At 35.5% G+C, this 17,772-nt stretch overlaps 1 protein-coding gene across 1 annotated transcript in view; it reads left to right on the forward strand.

The window, feature by feature from the left end:
• Positions 1 to 14,371, forward strand: part of LOC121413006 (protein MMS22-like) — a gene marked incomplete at its 5' end in the record, with an annotated part of 55,704 nt that extends 41,333 nt beyond the window's left edge. The window contains 15 exons of the mRNA XM_041605768.1: positions 58 to 148; positions 1,195 to 1,268; positions 2,418 to 2,538; positions 3,455 to 3,535; positions 4,146 to 4,356; positions 4,878 to 4,964; positions 5,431 to 5,601; positions 6,150 to 6,272; positions 7,680 to 7,778; positions 9,422 to 9,466; positions 10,255 to 10,301; positions 11,178 to 11,321; positions 11,888 to 12,022; positions 12,820 to 13,011; positions 13,760 to 14,371. Coding sequence (XP_041461702.1) covers positions 58 to 148; positions 1,195 to 1,268; positions 2,418 to 2,538; positions 3,455 to 3,535; positions 4,146 to 4,356; positions 4,878 to 4,964; positions 5,431 to 5,601; positions 6,150 to 6,272; positions 7,680 to 7,778; positions 9,422 to 9,466; positions 10,255 to 10,301; positions 11,178 to 11,321; positions 11,888 to 12,022; positions 12,820 to 13,011; positions 13,760 to 13,865 — 1,727 coding nt within the window. The remainder of the gene's footprint in view (positions 1 to 57; positions 149 to 1,194; positions 1,269 to 2,417; positions 2,539 to 3,454; positions 3,536 to 4,145; positions 4,357 to 4,877; positions 4,965 to 5,430; positions 5,602 to 6,149; positions 6,273 to 7,679; positions 7,779 to 9,421; positions 9,467 to 10,254; positions 10,302 to 11,177; positions 11,322 to 11,887; positions 12,023 to 12,819; positions 13,012 to 13,759) is intronic.
• Positions 14,372 to 17,772: the final 3,401 nt, after the last annotated feature.

Raw genomic sequence — 17,772 nt, forward strand, 5'->3', positions numbered from 1 at the left:
AATAAAACTGAGATTAAAGCTAATTTTGGAATCAAACTGCTTTTGTTTTTCTTTCAGCCAGTGGTCTTGGAGAACTGTTATCATCGTCAGGGGACCAAGAAATCAGATCGGTTCTTATGTTTGTGCAAACTACTATGGCAAGACATAGGTAAGACTATGTTCCATCTGGGGGATTTTTCACAAAATCTGTAGAGTTATGAACGGCGCACTATCATCTATATAGTGTTCTAGCGATGCATTAAAAGCAGGTATTTTGGTCTGCATCAATTGCCCATGCAGTATCAGAGCGTATCCCTAAAAGGGCCCGAAATCCGATGAATATCCCATAGGCTCCTGTACAAAATTTGCTATTGAATATGAGAGCTTGTTCAACAGTTTAGGGATTGCGTGAAATATACAACACGTACAACAATGAAAGCAATGCGATGCGCAGCATAGAGCACAGCTACATCTGTATGCTCCATGACGTCATAATGAACTACATACAAGTCGCATGTCAACGACCAAAAATGATCCTATGAAGGGTTAATGGCATAAAGTGATGTGATAAATCAAATTTCCCCCTCTTTTTTTGGGGGGGGGGTGGGATAAATGATAATGATTATATTGGATGGCATTATTTCATGAAATACCAGAAATATATCACTCATCTGCGATTCGAGGAATAGTTTCCTGAACTTTTGGAATATTTCTTGTGTTCCATTCTGAGCCATCCAAAATAATATAAATATCTCAGAATAACTGAAATATTGAGATTCACCAGATGATGGAAGTCTTTTCTTACTTTGAATTTTATACACATGACAAGAAAGAAGCTCTCAATCAGCTTGCAATAAATGGCCATATTGATAAGTAGTTTTCCCCCATTAAGAGTCAGTCTATGTATTACATTATTGGAGAAGGAAGAAGAAGAAATACTTAAGATTTCATTCGCAAATGTTTAACATGTAAAGACATCCTGTATTGTTCTGTAATTTACATTGATTTGTTAATACATAAATTCTATAAATTTAGTGGAATGTAGCAAGAAGGGAAAATGTCACTATTGGCAATTCGATAATACAAGCTGATCAAATCAAGCTACTTGTACTAATATTTTTCATTGCCCTGAATGGATAGACATCACATTAGTGTAATAGCTTTAAAAAATGCTAATTCTACAATATACATTGTAATTTGAATTTGATTTTTCAGAAGCCTTTATAAACAGCTTACCAACCAAGCAGCAAATGATAAAACATCAGGTCCACTGATGACAAAATACAAAGGTGAGAATATTCAATAAAATGAAATATTTTGTTTCTTCTGGAATGATTTGTGTTCCCAAATTCACTACTCATGCAAAGTAAGTGGAATTCAGCTATTTGTAGTTAGTTAAAGGACATTGATTGATCAATAGATACATAGATTGCTTTATCAATTGATTGATTTGATTGATTTACTCATTTATTCATCCTTTTATTTATAAGGTATTAAATATGCATCATTTGATTAATCAATAGATAAATTGAAGGACAAGTCCACCCCAACAAAAACTTGATTTGAATAAAAAGAGAAAAATTCAACAAGAATAACACTAAAAATTTCATCAAAATCGGATGTAAAATAAGAAAGTTATGACATTTCAAAATTTCGCTTCATTTCACAAAAACAGTTATATGAACGAGCCAGCTACATCCAAATGAGAGAGTCGATGATGTCATTCACTCACTATTTCTTTTGTTTTTTATTGTTTGAAATATGAAATATTTTTATTTTCTCGTCATTGTCATATGAAATGAAGTTTCATTCCTCCCTGAACACGTGGCATTCCATTATTTTAACATTTTGTGCTTCAGGCAAGGAGGTCCTAATCATCAAATTCGTAAAAATTGAAATATTGTATAAATCAAACAATAAAAAACAAAAGAAATAGTGAGTGAGTGACATCATCAACTCTCTCATTTGGATGTAACTGGCTCATTCATATAACTATTTTGTTAAAAATAAGCGAAACTTTGAAATGTCATAACTTTCTTATTTTACATCCGATTTTGATGAAATCTTCAGCATTGTGCTTGTCTGATTTTTCTCTATTGATTCAAATCAACATTTTTCTGAGGTGGACTTGACCTTTAAATAAGTGATAAAATATAGGATTGATTGAATAGTGAGTCAGAACAAATTGATCAAGCTGATGGTTGATAATTTATTGCTTTACTGATTTGTTCAATAAATCGCTTTCTGTTCTGTATTTTGTACATTTGAAAAAAACTGAAAATACACAATTTTCCTCTTGTTTGATGATTCATTCAACTCAATTCAGTCAAGTCACTTCAATTAGATTCCTGATCAGTTTATAGTTGGTGTAATAGTGGTCAAATCATTTTATTACTAGATGAACTTATTGGTTTTGTTAATTGATATGATTACTATAGTAATGTCGGATGCCCTATGGAGTCACATCTATCCATTCGTGAAGCAGCATTCTACCACTCTGACCCCGCCCTCACAGCTTGCTGATGTAGCTGCCGGATTCACTCTTCTTGCAGCTGATATGTAAGTTAATAAGAATCTATACCCTAACTAGGCCCGGCAATCTTGGTAGTGTATGAAGTCAGGGAGGGGTCTCTCAGATCATGTCGAAACTTGAACCATGTATCTGATCATCACAAATTTGGCCTCCAAAGTTGCTCAAGACTTCAAAGAAAAAAGGCGGGAGACAATGCAGCAAAATCTTTCAGGGATTTGGACTTAGCGAGCATACTCAGCATGAAGCCAGCCGAGCCCATGGGGTTGGTGCACAGTGGATTCCCATTTGGCATATCAAATACACTTATCATTCGCTGCACTAGTATGCCTTTTGCACAGAATTTGGTATCAGTGGATGTTATGAAGTTGCGACGTGCTACACTTAGCAGATGAAATATGTGTTTGTACCTTCAATTTGATCAGTGCAAAGAATATTGTAATTTCAGGAGAATAATATTGGTGATCATGAGGCAGGATTTATGTTTTATTTCCAGAAAACTCCTGATGTATTTGTGGATTTTTCATGACAGCATGACTTTCCAATGTTTTTAAAAAATCTGTGGATATTTGACATTATTTGAAAAGTGCAATCAGGGTTCCCACAGTCATTGAATGGACAGGGAATTTGTAAAATTTGTGAAAAGTCATGGAATTGCATTTACCCCTCGGCTATGGCAGCTTTCCAGTTTGTCATGCAACTCTCATACTCTGTGGTCATACTCTGCTATTACAATTGGTATCCATGATTTCACTGTTTTCCAGGTTTCTGACGTCCCAAATTGTACATAACTCCCGGGATGTCATAGAAAGCAGCAATTTAGTCATGGAAATCTGTTTTCAAAATTTCTGTGGGAACCCTGAATAATACCAAATTTGACCATTGATAAATCCAACGTCATGATTAGTAAATATATTGTTTTTTTTTGTGTGTTTTTTTTTCTAGACCATCAGGATGTGGACCTGAGACCCCGGTGTGGAGTCTCTTCCAGTATTTTGGTTTACAAACCAACAAGGTTAATCCAAGGTATGATTTATCCCTCACCTCATGTCAGTTACCAGCTATATTTCAGTGAATAATTTGGAAAACTTATTTTTAAAGTGTTAGCTCAATGTAACAGTGACAGGACATTCGCTGTCTGGGATACAGGGTTAGGCTTAGTGTTGCAATAGGGTTTTATGCTAGGTTTAGGATATGGTATAGTGTTAAACCCAGGGTTGAAGTTGGTAATTCTATTTGTGTGAGGAATTGATAGCGCAGCAAAAAAAAAAAAAAATCAAATCAAACATTGCAGAGATTTGAGATAATAGCCCTGGTCACGTCTTTAGGATGGTAACATTAAATGTTGGTCCCAGACATTGATAATCATATCTTATTAATGTCTGACAAAACACAATCATACACACAATAGAAACCGTGAATGTAATAAGTGTGTGGGTGTTGACTTTATTTGGAATGTTAAGATATTATTTGGTCAAAAACAAAATTGAAATTAATGTCTGACAACACGCAATCATACACACAATAGAAACCGTGAATGTAATAAGTGTGTGGGTGTTGACTTTATTTGGAATGTTAAGATATTATTTGGTCAAAAACAAAATTGAAACCACCTACATACACGGTTCTTTTGCAGCATCCGGACCCGATACCTGTGCCACCTTCTCCCTAACCAAGCCTTCCTGGAGACCCTTGATCCCCCAGCAGGAGCCGGCTCCCTGGATTGTCTCCTGGTACGGGCATGGATCCATGCCTCCATCCAGCTACCAGGAGCATCGGATCAGATGCAGGAGCTTGGACGCCTTGTGATGAAGCTCCCACAAGTGGTCAGCATATCGAAGAGTATGGTATGCCACTCGATTCAATTTTATGTAATTCCACGTTCCATAAATTTTTGAAGGACTGTCAAGTCTCCCCTTTTGTCAGGGACACTCTCAGAAAATTGACTGGTTTTTTCAGGCGAAAAACTGCAGATTTGCAACATCGTCCTGATTCATTCATTGATTTCTTTCATTAGTGTGTAGTCAAGAAAAATCTCCCTTTCTTCAGTAAATTCCCACTAAAAGGCAGCTCTGTAGTCATAGTAGGATCAACATAATTTTGATATCATTATGGTACATGGAAGTTGTATTCTTCCATCATTATGAATTCTTCCTCTGAGAAATTAATTGTTTTTTCTGAAATAAAATAAAATAGATTCTTCAGAGTAAAAATTTAAGACTCATTATTCTTGATGTTGATGTTGTATTATAAGCTGCAAATATATTTTAATTTTTATCATCTTATGTGTACTATCACTGAAGTGGCTGTTCTAGGTACATGTAAATAAGATGCTATTCTTTTCATGGTTTATCATCTTTATTGACAGGGAGTAGATGAAAGCATGATGGACGCAAGCCAGCCACCGGTTTTCAGGTTCTTCTACATCCTTGGAAAATATTCCTCATCAGCGCAGGTAAACAGTAGATCTTAAGACTGAGTTAACTCGGTTCGTGTTTTAAATATTACATATGTCAGGATGAAGCAAAGAAAAAACATATCTTAAAGAATTTGAGCATTGAGGATAAATAAAAGAAGCTTCAAAAAGGCCTCTTTGGTTGCATTGGAAAAAAATGTCATCTTCTATTCAATTCCTTATTACATGTGGAGTGCCATATGGTTCTCTCCTTGGCCCTATTTCATTTCTCATATGTATTAATGATTTTGCTCAATCATCCAAAGATCACATATATGAGGATGAAGCAAAAAATATATTATCTTAAAAATTTTAGCATTCAAGATAAAAAGAAGCTACTAATTTATGGGTTGAATTAGAAAAAAATGTTCATCTTCTTTTCACTTTCCTATTCCTTATAAAGTATACATATGGAGTGTTAAAACTGGCATCAGTATTTTTAATGATTTTTTTTTTATTCACACAGACGTACCAAGAGAAATTGAAACGACGAAGTACAGCCCTGCAGTACTTGGGTGACTTAGTGGCACTGGTTAGAAGTCAGGTCAGAGGTCAAAGGTCAATAGAGGAGATGAATCGGATGTATGTTGTTGTGGGTCATGCAGTCAAGTACTGTGGCAATGTTCTCTATTCACAGGTTAGTCATGACTTGGTGTGTGTGTGTGTGTGTGTGTGCGAGAGTGAGAGGTCAAAGGTGAATAGATAGGGGAAGTTCAGTTCTCAAAAGCCACAGCTAAAGATGTTTCCATGTTTCAGGAAGCTGTAGTCTTCAGCATGTCTTAAGGAATGACTCAGAATTGAAGTGCTAAAATGCACACCAAGAATGTTTCCTTAATTATGATCAAAGTCTAATGTAATATGTAAACAAAAAATTCTTGTTGTTTTAATGGCAAACGAGTGCTGTGTATTAAAATATGTTTTACCAGAGCGGATTTAAATCAGAAATCTGTATATATTACAACTTCAATATGTGATCTGAAAAATTGGGGTACCATATTTCCAGTGATTTGTGGCTGAGAAAATGGTTTTCAATATTTCCTGTGATTTATAATTGACAAAGTGGCTTTCCATATTTCCCTTGATTTGGAAATGTTAAACAAAACATTCCAAGGATGCTTTGAAGTATAGTCAGAAAGACATTGTTCAATTTATCTTAAAACTTACATTGTCTATATTTTACTGCAGGGATCATCGCAGTCCCAGTTGCCTGGTTTACTGACTGAGCTTATCCTATTCCCTGGTGTGTTCAACCTGAAGAAACCACTTCCAGCAAACCAACACACAGCCATCAGGGAAACACTGCATCTGGTAAGGGTATAACAAGGATAGGATGAGTAGAAGTAGTAGTAGTTGTGGTGGCGATAGTAGTACATGTAGTAGTAGTGGTAGTGGAAGTGGCGGTGGTAGTAGTAGTAGTAGTAGTAGTAGTAGTAGTAGTAGTAGTAGTAGTAGTAGAAGTAGTAGTAGTAGTAGTAATAGTAGTAGAAGTAGTAGTAGTAGAAGTAGTAGTAGTAGTAGAAGTAGAAGTAGCAGTAGTAGTAGTAGTAGTAGTAGTAGTAGTAGTAGTAGTAGTAGTAGTAGTAGTAGTAGTAGTAGTAGTAGTAGTAGTAGTAGTAATAGAAGTAGTAGTAGCAGTAGTAGTAGTAGAAGTAGTAGTAGTAGAAGTAGTAGAAGTAGAAGTAGCAGTAGTAGTAGTAGAAGTAGTAATAGTAGTAGTAGTAGTAGTAGTAGTAGTAGTAGTAGTAGTAGTAGTAGTAGTAGTAGTAGTAGTAGTAGTAGTAGTAGTAGTAGTAGTAGTAATAGTAGTAGTAGTAGTAGTTGAAGTAGTAGTAGTATTAGTAGCAGCAGTGGTTTCGATGGTGGTGGAAGTGGTAGTAATATTATTAGTGGTGGTGGTGGCTATAGTGGTACTACTACTACTAGTTTACAATTAGCGAATAGGCATGAGTATGATGGTGCAAGATTTGGCATGAGGTAAAAGAAATATGCTCTTTTCAACGAAATTGTGGTTGAGTTGATTAGAGTGTCTCTTTATTTAATTAACCAAATACAAAGTGTCATACCATTGCATAAAGAAGAATATTTGCTATTTGAATTGTACAACACCTCAAAAGTTAGTGAAAATGCCCCAAATCATCAAATTTTTCTTTGTTTATCTATTAAAATGAGGAAAGAATTATTGAAAGCAAAAAGCATAATCATTCATGTGCACATCATATCTGCGGCATCAGTGCGTTTAGCCAGTAGACTCTTCGCATTTTGCATCTGAATTTGTTTACCAAGTGCAATGAATTGAATCATATTGTGACGTCATCTCCGAAGCCGTGCAACAGTACATTTGCCTACTTTGTTTGCATACAACAAGGTAAGCAGGCATTGTACAACAGTAGTGGTGGTGGTGGTGGCGGCGGTGATGGTGATGGTGGCGTGGTGGCGGTGGTGGTGGTGGCGGTGGTGGTAATAGGAGGGGGAGGTGGAGATGCTTTCTGCAATTATGATTCTGGCACAAGAACATGTCAGAGTGTACATCCATTTTCAGAGTACCTTATTAGGAACACCTGGCAATTCTTAAATGCAATTGTAATTTGAAAATATAGCAGAACATGATTCTTGGTAGAATTTTTTTTGTGGGGGTCATATGAATCTTACTTAAATACTACATGTATCTCTCCTTTTGATGTGAATTTTGACTCTTATTTTTGTTCTTGTTTTCAGTTTGTAGAAGGAATCGGTCTCCATGATGTTTCAAGAGATTCTTACATTCAAAGAAAGCTGAAAGAAATTATGTGTCATTACTTCATCAGATACAAAGTGGTGAGTTCCAGATGTCTTTACTCTTCTTTCTTCTTATTGAAAGGCTTACAAGGGCCTGTTTCAGAAAGAGGTGCAATTAAAGGCAACTTCAAGAATCAGATACTACTTGAACTAATGTTATTATCGGAAGTACATGTACACATTGGGTGATTTCAAGTCGGGTGTTGGCCTTGGTGTTGGTGTTGGTGTTGATGTTGAAATTTAGATTGCTTCCCCTAGCTCCAAAACTTATTTAGAGTTTGTAAAACTGTTCCAGATCACGTTATTGACATCTCAATAGCTAGTGAGTGACTTGTAAGGACTGTCTTGATTTTACGCTTGGTGTTATAATCGTGTAAAATTGACCTAACACCAACACAAAAAGGTCAACGCTGTACTTGAAATCACCCATTTAAGACTTGCATTTGATTTAAAGGTGCACTTAACATGCTATGCTCTGTCAGTTAAAGGGGAACTGAATTCTACGCAGCTCAAGCATTAGAATATTTTTTAGTTATACTTTCACACAACAATCATACAGCACTATTATCTTATACCAGTGATGTGTCTGATGCAGGGAGACTACAAACAGTGGCTGACTGTCTTCTTGCTTTAGTAGTTGTTTTCTTATCAATGATGTCCTGTGGCAGTTTTGCATACAAAAAACCTGCACAGAATCGATGAAAAGAACAAAAAACTACTAAAGCACCTTCTTTGTAGTCTCTGCATCAGATGCATCACTTAAAAGCGTAACAACAGATATTTGGCTACTGCCCCAACTTGCTTACATGTATATGCTAAGTATTAACTTAACTCTGCATAGTTAAATTGTAGCACATTCGGGGCCGTTTCATAAAGCTGTTTGTAAGTTAAGAGGGACTTTAAGAATAACTGGTGAACCGTTCATTTGCGTTAAACCATCGCCAATGAATATACCATTTGCCACTAGAAAGGATCACCAGTCGTTCTTAAAGTCGCTCTTAACTTGCGTACAGCTTTATGAAACACTCACCAGAGCTGTGCAGATATTGGATGTACAGTATTCCATTTGTACTTTGTTACAGTGGTGCTCAAAAGTTAGTGAAGCCCATTAGAAAATGAACACATTTGAAGTGTTCAAGTTTTGCCATATATTAGATTTGATATTGTGAAGTCAGGTGAAGAAATAGTAAATTCAATAAAGTTTGTTTCTCTGGGCTCGCCTGAACATTGTTGTATTGTTGTCTGCATTCAACACTCAGCATGAAGGAGTGCATTTTGTGGTGGAGTTCACTAACATTTCAGCACAACTGTATATGAAGTGAAGAATATTTCAATTTTCTAGCATACTAGCGATGCACATGATAGAGTGGGATATTAGGAACTATGTGCACAAGGTACCTTTGTCTTGGTTTAGACTGCAACCGTGCAGGTCCACAGACCCAGGAAAGAAACACGTGCACCGTCTGTAATGGGAAAGGGGGAGTTTCATAGGTTTATGTATGTTTGAGAAATGTGCTCTGTATTGTAAAATCTTGAGCGAAATAATGAAAGTGAGAAATGGCAAATACCTGCCTCATTGTGTATTTCTTCTTACAATATATGCACTCAATATACTATGGGGTTGACTAATGTGGCATCCATTTGTTTATAACTCAAACCAAATATTGTTTAATTTGTTTTAGAAACTTTCTTCATCTGGATTTGGTGAAGGACTTCATCCTCTTTTGGTAAGCCAGTCAGTTTATAAAAAAATATCTACTGTGCATATCACAAACCAGGGATTCTAATAAAAACACAAAAAATGTCAGTCATCAGTCATGCATAAATTTCGAACAATTTTGTTTTAACACCAACATTTTATTTAACACATAGTCTTGTTGATAACTTTATGCTAGCATTCTTCCCCAGACCGTGATGTGATAATCGCAGTAATATGTTAGATTTACCAAAAATATGTGAATTTTAAGGGATAATTTAAGTTTTACTTAAATCTATGTCAACGCCAAATTTATGGATTTTTTTTATGGTGATGATGACTTGGTATAAAGTACTTTGAGTCAACTTTTTTGCTTTATTCTTAGGCTATTTTGTTGTTACAAAAATTTCAAAAAGTTGCTTATTTACTAGTCAGAACTTGAAAACTATGGTTATGATAACCAGATATGAAGTAATTATTTGATGTAAAGGCTATTGAAACTTTTTATCCAGGGGGCTACTTTTAAATAGCACATTGTGTAATATACCAAACAATGAAAATGATAATATTAGGATTTAAATGAACTTATATTTTTGATCTTTTTGGTATATCTAATACAAATCGTTAATTGTTGAAGAAAAATAATATTTCAAAATTGTTGTAGTAAATTTTTGTTGGTGACTGTCAATGGTTGTTCCAAACAGCTAGGATTAGTGGATTCTATGGAGTATTTTGGGGTGCATTGAGGACAAAATTGTGCATTCCCTTGTGTTATTTCCTACTTGGATGATTGTGATGGTTGTGCTTTTTGTTTTACAGAGAGCATTGAGTAACACATTCAGAGGTCATGTGGATTCAAAAGACAGGTTGGTAGTTCTTCTCTTTGCAGTATACTTTACTGATTTTCTTGCAGTGCACCTATTCCATGTATTATTATGTGCATTAATTTCAGAAAATGATTGACAAATGTTAGAGTGATTTACATCAATTGACATGAAAAGAATAAACAATGGTAGAAGGGAACTTAATGAATGAAATGGAACCACTGTATGTGACAAACATTTGATATGATTCTGTCTATAAAGTCAATCTATGAAATATTAAAAGAAGAAACACTTTCATATCTGAATGCACTACAAATAGATATATGTACATGTAATTAGGCAGTTGCTGTACTTGTCAAAAAGGGAATTTATAAAGTGAATAAGGTTGGTGGGAAAACAAATGTAGATACTAATGGTAATAATAATAATATCAATTCTTACATACCCAGGATAGTCTCTCAAGTTCTTGTGAATTTTTCTCGCAGCAGGCCCTGCATCTCATATTAAGTTATTGGAGACACATTTGCTTCGGGCTTTATTTGGTCTAAGGTATAGGGTAGGGTTAGGCTTGCAATTGGGGTTTGTGTTAATTTTAATTGTTTAAGATAGGGTAGAGTGTTGAATCCAGGGTTGAAGTTCGTTATTCCATTAGTGTGTGAAATTTAGAGTGGAGCAAATGTCATGGAAACAAGTCATGATTAAGCCTGCTCCGTTCTCATATGTCAAGTGCCTGGCTATCGGCAGAATATCTCAGTTGTCTAGTCTTTGGGATGACTTAGCTGTTGATCCAACCAACGACCTCCTTTCTATTCATGAACCGGACCCTCTACCACCGGTCATAGGTTTCCCACAATTCAAGAATCTGTTAAAATCTTTGCAATCCTTTTCTCATCATGTAAATCTATCTTTCTCTGACAGCACACTGCGGAGGTATATGCTGAGTGAATTCAAGGATAGGTTCTTATCTGGCAATCCACAGCAAGTAGGTCCACACACTTCCCAAGCTATTGCCTTTATTCAGGAGCTCTTACAGAGGACTACAAGCATGGCACAAATAACCAGGTATTTAATTTATTTATGTCACTTTTTAAGTATCAAAATATGTTTTATAGAGCTTGAGCTCTTACAGAGGAATACAAGCATGGCACAAATAACCAGGTATTTAATTCATTTATGTCGCTTTTTAAGTATCAAAATGTGTTTTATAGAGTTTTAGATAATTTTGCAAGAATATTTTTCATTGTGCTATTAATTAAGCCAACCCCTTTAAATGAGCCCAAGATCTCCCTTCAGCAGTGACACCATTAGCCAATTATCAGTGAGCTCACAAAGGGAAAGTGGTATGTATCTTCGTTCTAGCTGACCATCTGTAATAACAGTGTTAAACACATGTGTACTTCCCATTAGTTAGAGATCCAATTGTGTGCTTACCCTTTCTGCAAAGAACCCCAAAGCCATTAATTTTGAACAAAAGGGTTATAGCAGGTCAGACCAACAATGAGCTGTTTGAATTTTGAAAATATCTTTTTTTCTTCAAATGTTGTTCTGTTGATTTATGATCCATGTGTGTTTATGTGATTCATTAGTTGATCTTGCTTCACAAATTCTCATTATTTGTTTTACTTTAGGGACACAGTTGTCCTGCTTGGTGCTGTATTGGACTTCATGTTGCTTTGTGAGTCAACATCGGTCAAAGGTCAAATGTCACAGATTCTGACCCAGATGATGAACGCATGCAAGGTTGATACCCCACCAGAACTTGAGTGAGTTTTTTTTTTAATTAATTTAAAAACTAAATAAAAAGGCACAATCATATTTCATTTGGTTGAAATTTTGTTTAAATACAATTTTTTTTCAGGTTTGGAGACATTGCCAAGTCATCAGCATTTGTATCCTCTGCTTTTTCTTTTATGGAAAGGTTTAATTAAGCCTACAGTCATCTGAAGGTCTATGCATATAATTTTGTTATATTTCTAATGCTTCATTCTTATTGTTGATTTTATATTCAAATGACTTTTTTTCTTATCTTTACTGACCAAAGGCAGTTTCTGGGGTAATTTATCAATAATATGGCCAGTATTTGACACAGACTTGCCGAGAAGCAGTCTTTTGGGTTGAATTGAGTTTTCTGTGAGCTAAATGAATTTAATTTGATACGACTAAGCAGCCAAAGGGCATCGCATGATACATTAACACATAGAACTTGAGCTTCTCTAGCTATTTAAGAAGGTACATATACACGGCTTTTATACAGTGGATATAGGTTAATCTGCTTTTGCTCCTCATACTGGGAATAGTTGTTGATTTCCCATTTATTTTCATACTCAAATATGGATATATATGGATATATATGGATATATTTACAGAGTTGTAACGAATAAAAAAAATTTTCACAAAAATGTGCCAAATTGGAACAATGATTTTGTTTTCATGACGTTGCCAGTTAAGAGTGTGTAATGAATGGACTTTTTACGAACGGTACTCAGATACTGCACTGGAAATGGTCTCATTTGTTCAAAACAAACCCATTAAGGAGGGAAATTCCTTCTTTTTTTGTTAGAGTGGAGCTGGTGAGTGTTGTGAGAAGCTTTTTGTCACGTCACATTCATCATCATCGTAAGGCATCGTTGGGACGGCTGGAGTCCCTCGCTGTCTTGCATCCAAAGCTAATGATTCGCCTCATACCCGATGCTACGAGACTGATTGAGGAATGTGAACATCGCAGAGCAGTTGGAGTAGATACTGTACTCAGGTAATCTTGTATTAGTTTATAATGCATTTCCATCGGTATGAGTTCATGTAATAGAAATCATTTGATTATATATGTGTCCTCATCCTTGTGATCATATACATTGTGGGTCTAAGATGTGTTTTATACTATTGACATTTATCAGTATTTGATTTCTGAAAACAAAATACAAAAGAGCTACGTTGAAGGGATACATATAGGCCGTAAATCAATATTGTGTATTTAGCTCAGTCTGCATAGGATGATAATATAAAAATTGAAATTTGAATGAATAAATGACTGGTCAATATTCTGATGTCCAGATTATCTTAGTACATGGTACTACATCTGCATTTAAATTATGGGAGCTAAAATAGTAAAACCTGGAGTTATATTGTATTTTATGTATTTTGTGTTCTTTGCTCATGGTTAAAGTTTATTTCCTAGTCAGTTATGAATGATATGAATAAGAATATGCTTGTGATGTGACCCATATCAGGGACCATAGCCAAGGTCTGAACCACATATCTAGACCAGAGTTTTCATCAAAAAGTGGAGTTCAGAATAAAATTCATTTTTTTTACCATTACTATAATATCACCTTTCAATATATATAGAGAATCAATGTTTCAAAATTCAAAAGAGCCTCAAGGATCTGTGAGATATATCTAAAAAAAAATATATATATATCTAAGATTTGTGAAACTCCAGTCATCCCTAATCCAACTAACCAATGTTTTTTGTATGTAATTAATATTCTCAATATTTGTAGACAAGCTTATCATAAAGTCCTGAGCCATCTTGGACCAGAAGGGCAGAAAGAGAGCCAGAGACTGCAGTCCCAGTCAAAGATAGCTGAAAGCCTGGATGTTATCTGAGCCATGTTGCACCCACCTCTGTAGTTAGACCTTGCGGATGATGAGAGAATCAGAGACCTGAGGAATGCCTCTGAACACTTTATTAACACCTGTCTACTGGCAACCGTCAGTGCTGACTGAGTTTGAGGTCGTTGATTGGCTGAGAGACACGTGCCAAGAATGATAGTACTGATAACTTTCATAAAATGGTACCTCGTGTCTGACTGTTGCTATGCGAACTGTTGGATAATAACGTCTTTTTTAGTGCTGAAAACTTGCGAAAATATCCCCCTGTATTTACCAGCCAGTATCATGAGCAGCTTCCTTAAGGACATCTTCAAGAGAATTGCCTCTGAAGCTTCATGCTTCCCCAATAATGTTACAGTCACTCCAACGTAATTGAATCCAAATAGACCAATCAAAAATATATATTGAATTTTGGTCATTCATTTTATATTGAAAAACATGTATGCTTGGAAGCATACCAAAGCATTTTGTTTATTTGCATATATTATATGAATGCTGTAGTGAAAAGGCAAAAATTATTCATTTTGCTAGTGGGTATAACAAAGCTTCTTTATCAGAATGTTGCATGCTGGGTATTGAGGATCCAGGAAATTGATCCACATTGTGCTGCACTCAACCCAGGTGAAGTTGAATGGGTACTCGGTAGGATTTCTTCCTTGAATGCACAGCGAAGAAACAGTAGCTCAAGCTAAAAAGTTTAAATATTTGAAAATCCATAATTTATTGTTCGAAGTAGATATCTGGAATATGAATACTCCGAAAAATTTATTTTGCCCAATTGATCATGGGCTTAGCAGCAATCGTGCTGCGCTAGATCGACGTTGCTCTATCCCTTAAATCATTAAATGACGGGATAATGATAATAGTGCACCTCAGAATACCAGTAGATTATTTTTCGATAGATAGCGCTATATAAATGCATATTATTATTGTAATTCAAAACTGTATCTCAAATTAAGGTCTTGGGTTTGTGCGTGCTGTCCATGGTGGCTGTGGGATATTGGCATACAAAGCTATAAATGCACACTAAAGTCTGCACTGTACTTGTGTCATTTGCATATTCTAACTAGAATTCATCCTAAATCAACAGGTGGGTTTTAGTTGTTTAAGTTACAAATGACTTTACACTTGAATGGTGACCTTTTAGGTACTATATGATTTAGCACCGAAGAAGATTTTCCACTCATTTATAAAGTCATGCATAACTTTACATGTGCATAACATTACAAACAGCTGTATGAAACACATACCTGTGCCCCGTCTTACAAGGTGTTATGATTGATCCGATCACAATTCTATGAAATCCAGTATTGTCATACTATTTTCTACAAGAAATTTGAAAAATTTCCTTTGTAAACAAAAAGAAGCACACTGAATTTTCAAGAATACCATGGATGTATGAATATATACATCATATTTAGAAAAAAAATTGAACATCATGCATTTCAGATGTTGATGTTCCATAGTTGTGGTTGATTGAATCAACCGCAACTCTTTGTAAGACGGAGCCCTGGGCATCATTGTAAAAAGAGTTCTGATTGATCCGATCAACCTCAACTTACAGAAATCCATCAATGTCATAATTTACTAGAAATTTACACAGTGATTTTGGAAACAAAAGAGAAGTACACAGAATTTTCTACACCAAAAAAAAAACATTGAATGTATGAATTTGCAGCATATGTAGAAAATAATTTGAACAAACATGCACTTTAGATGTTGACGTTGCTGGATTTCCATAGTTGTGATTGATTGGATCAATCGCAACTCTTTTTAAGACAGGGCCCAGGTGTCCATGGTCCCGAGAGGTTGTAAAGAGTGACATCTTGGATAGATGTCAATCAGATGCTTGGAATTTAATACAATTGTCAGTCAGCATGACTGACAATACAGCATCATAAATGCATCTTCTGGGCGACAACCACAAGCTAGTATCCATTTTAAAGCAATATAATGTGACAATACACGTAGGGCTTATTTGACTTTTGAAAACCATGCATGACCAGTTATAGTGCGTCCACTTTATAAGTACACACTCCCTTATTATTAATACAGTTTTAATACAAATAATTGAGTTTTCCTCTGGGTATGAATTTGATTTAAAAAAATAAATTTTGTTTTATTGATAAACTGTTTCTTCCTTTCTTAATGCTGACATAGATATGTTTTATGTGCAAAATGGAGAATTTGTTCAAATGTATCACAAACTGTTTCATATAATTGCAATAAATCATGGAAAAGCATGGAGGCAAAAAATTCCTTTTGAAGAGCAATTCTCTTATGTGTTGTGTAGATGGTTTGTGTTAAGTGGAAATGAATGGTTGATGATTAATTGTTCAATAGAGGTACAGTTAGGCAATTCCATGAAATGATTAATCCCGTTTTAGTCTGATCCACATATTTCTCTGTTCTTTCTTCACCTTACAAATTGCTGAAGCAATTATGAATTGGATAGCATTAAAACTTTTCATGTGAATAGAAAAAAACAGAGATTCTTCAGGAAGATCCCACATAGTCGGTTGGACGTATATACTGTGTGGATTTGCCCTGTATGATATGAAATTATTGTAAATGTGAGAAGTCTAGCTTACATATCCCTTGTAGCATATCCCAGCCATGGTGTAATTTCCTTCAGCAAGAAATGTATCTATATTGTGCTGCAATTAACCCAGGTGAGGTGAATGGGTACCCGGCAGGATGAATTCCTTGAATGCCTGAGCGCTGAAAGGCAGCTCGAGCTAAAGCCAGGGTAATGATAATAATGCGCCTCGGAATAGAATATTTCTAGATAGATGGCGCTATATAAATGCCTATTATTATTAGCAGATTTGATTTGATTTTTTTAGAGATAGGGGAGAAGGTTAGAGGGGGTAGAGAGATAAAGAAGAATGACAGAAGTAGAGGGAGGGAAAGGGAGGAATGGAGAAGAAACAAATGAAAGTATCAGAATGCCAAAGAGTAAAAATATGGACAATGGGGAAAATGAAGAAAGTGAAAGATCTTTTTTTTAAAGGGAGAAACAGAGAGAGAAGGGGAGAGGCAAGCACACAAGAAGTATGGTAAGAAAGAGGTGGGGTGGTGTGTGGGTAAGGTACTGAGTAATATATGTACCAACGACAGCTAGATAAATTGCCGTGGTGTAGCGGTTCTGACTCGCCTTTTAATCAGAGGGTCGTGTGTTCAAATCCCACCATGGCCTAGCGTCCTTTGGCAAGGTGTCAATCCACACTTTGCCACTCTCACTCAGGTGTTAATTGGGTACCGGTGGAAATAAACATCATTGTGGTTGGTTTAGCAAGTGTGCGCCTAACAGGCTGCTTGAAATGCTATGAATCCAGTGACCGGGTAACAATTGTGAAGCACTTTGAGCAGTCATAGATTGATAAAGCCCTATATAAATGTCAATTATTATTATTATAAAGACAAAATAAGTCAAAAATAGAAAATGAAGTTTAAGTCTTGTTATAAAAAAAAAACAAAGTCATCAAAATTTGTAATTTGACTGATTTATATACAAAAGAAATTGTTTTTAACTACTCATGAGGTTTAGGATTTAGGCTGATACATGTATATATATAAGTTTGGTAGGACCAAAAAGCAGATTGCATGAAAGGGTCTTTGCAAGACTTTCTTTCAAGGGGCCAATTCAATATGATGCACCCCATACGAGGCACATTTTTTTAATGCATTATCAATTATCAAAATTAATTTACTCACATTTCATTCCATTTTTAGTGTTATGACAGTTTTTTTTTTTTATAAGGACTGGGTAAAATAGATTTTTAAATAAACTAGGTACCTCATATGGTGTATCATACTAGTAATAAATCTGTGACACAAGAGACAGTCATCACAAAGACCCTTCCGTGCAATTGGTCCCCAAAAGGCTGCAAGGTTAAAC

Source organism: Lytechinus variegatus, chromosome 4, assembly GCF_018143015.1.
Source record: "Lytechinus variegatus isolate NC3 chromosome 4, Lvar_3.0, whole genome shotgun sequence".
Classification (NCBI taxonomy): domain Eukaryota; kingdom Metazoa; phylum Echinodermata; class Echinoidea; order Temnopleuroida; family Toxopneustidae; genus Lytechinus; species Lytechinus variegatus.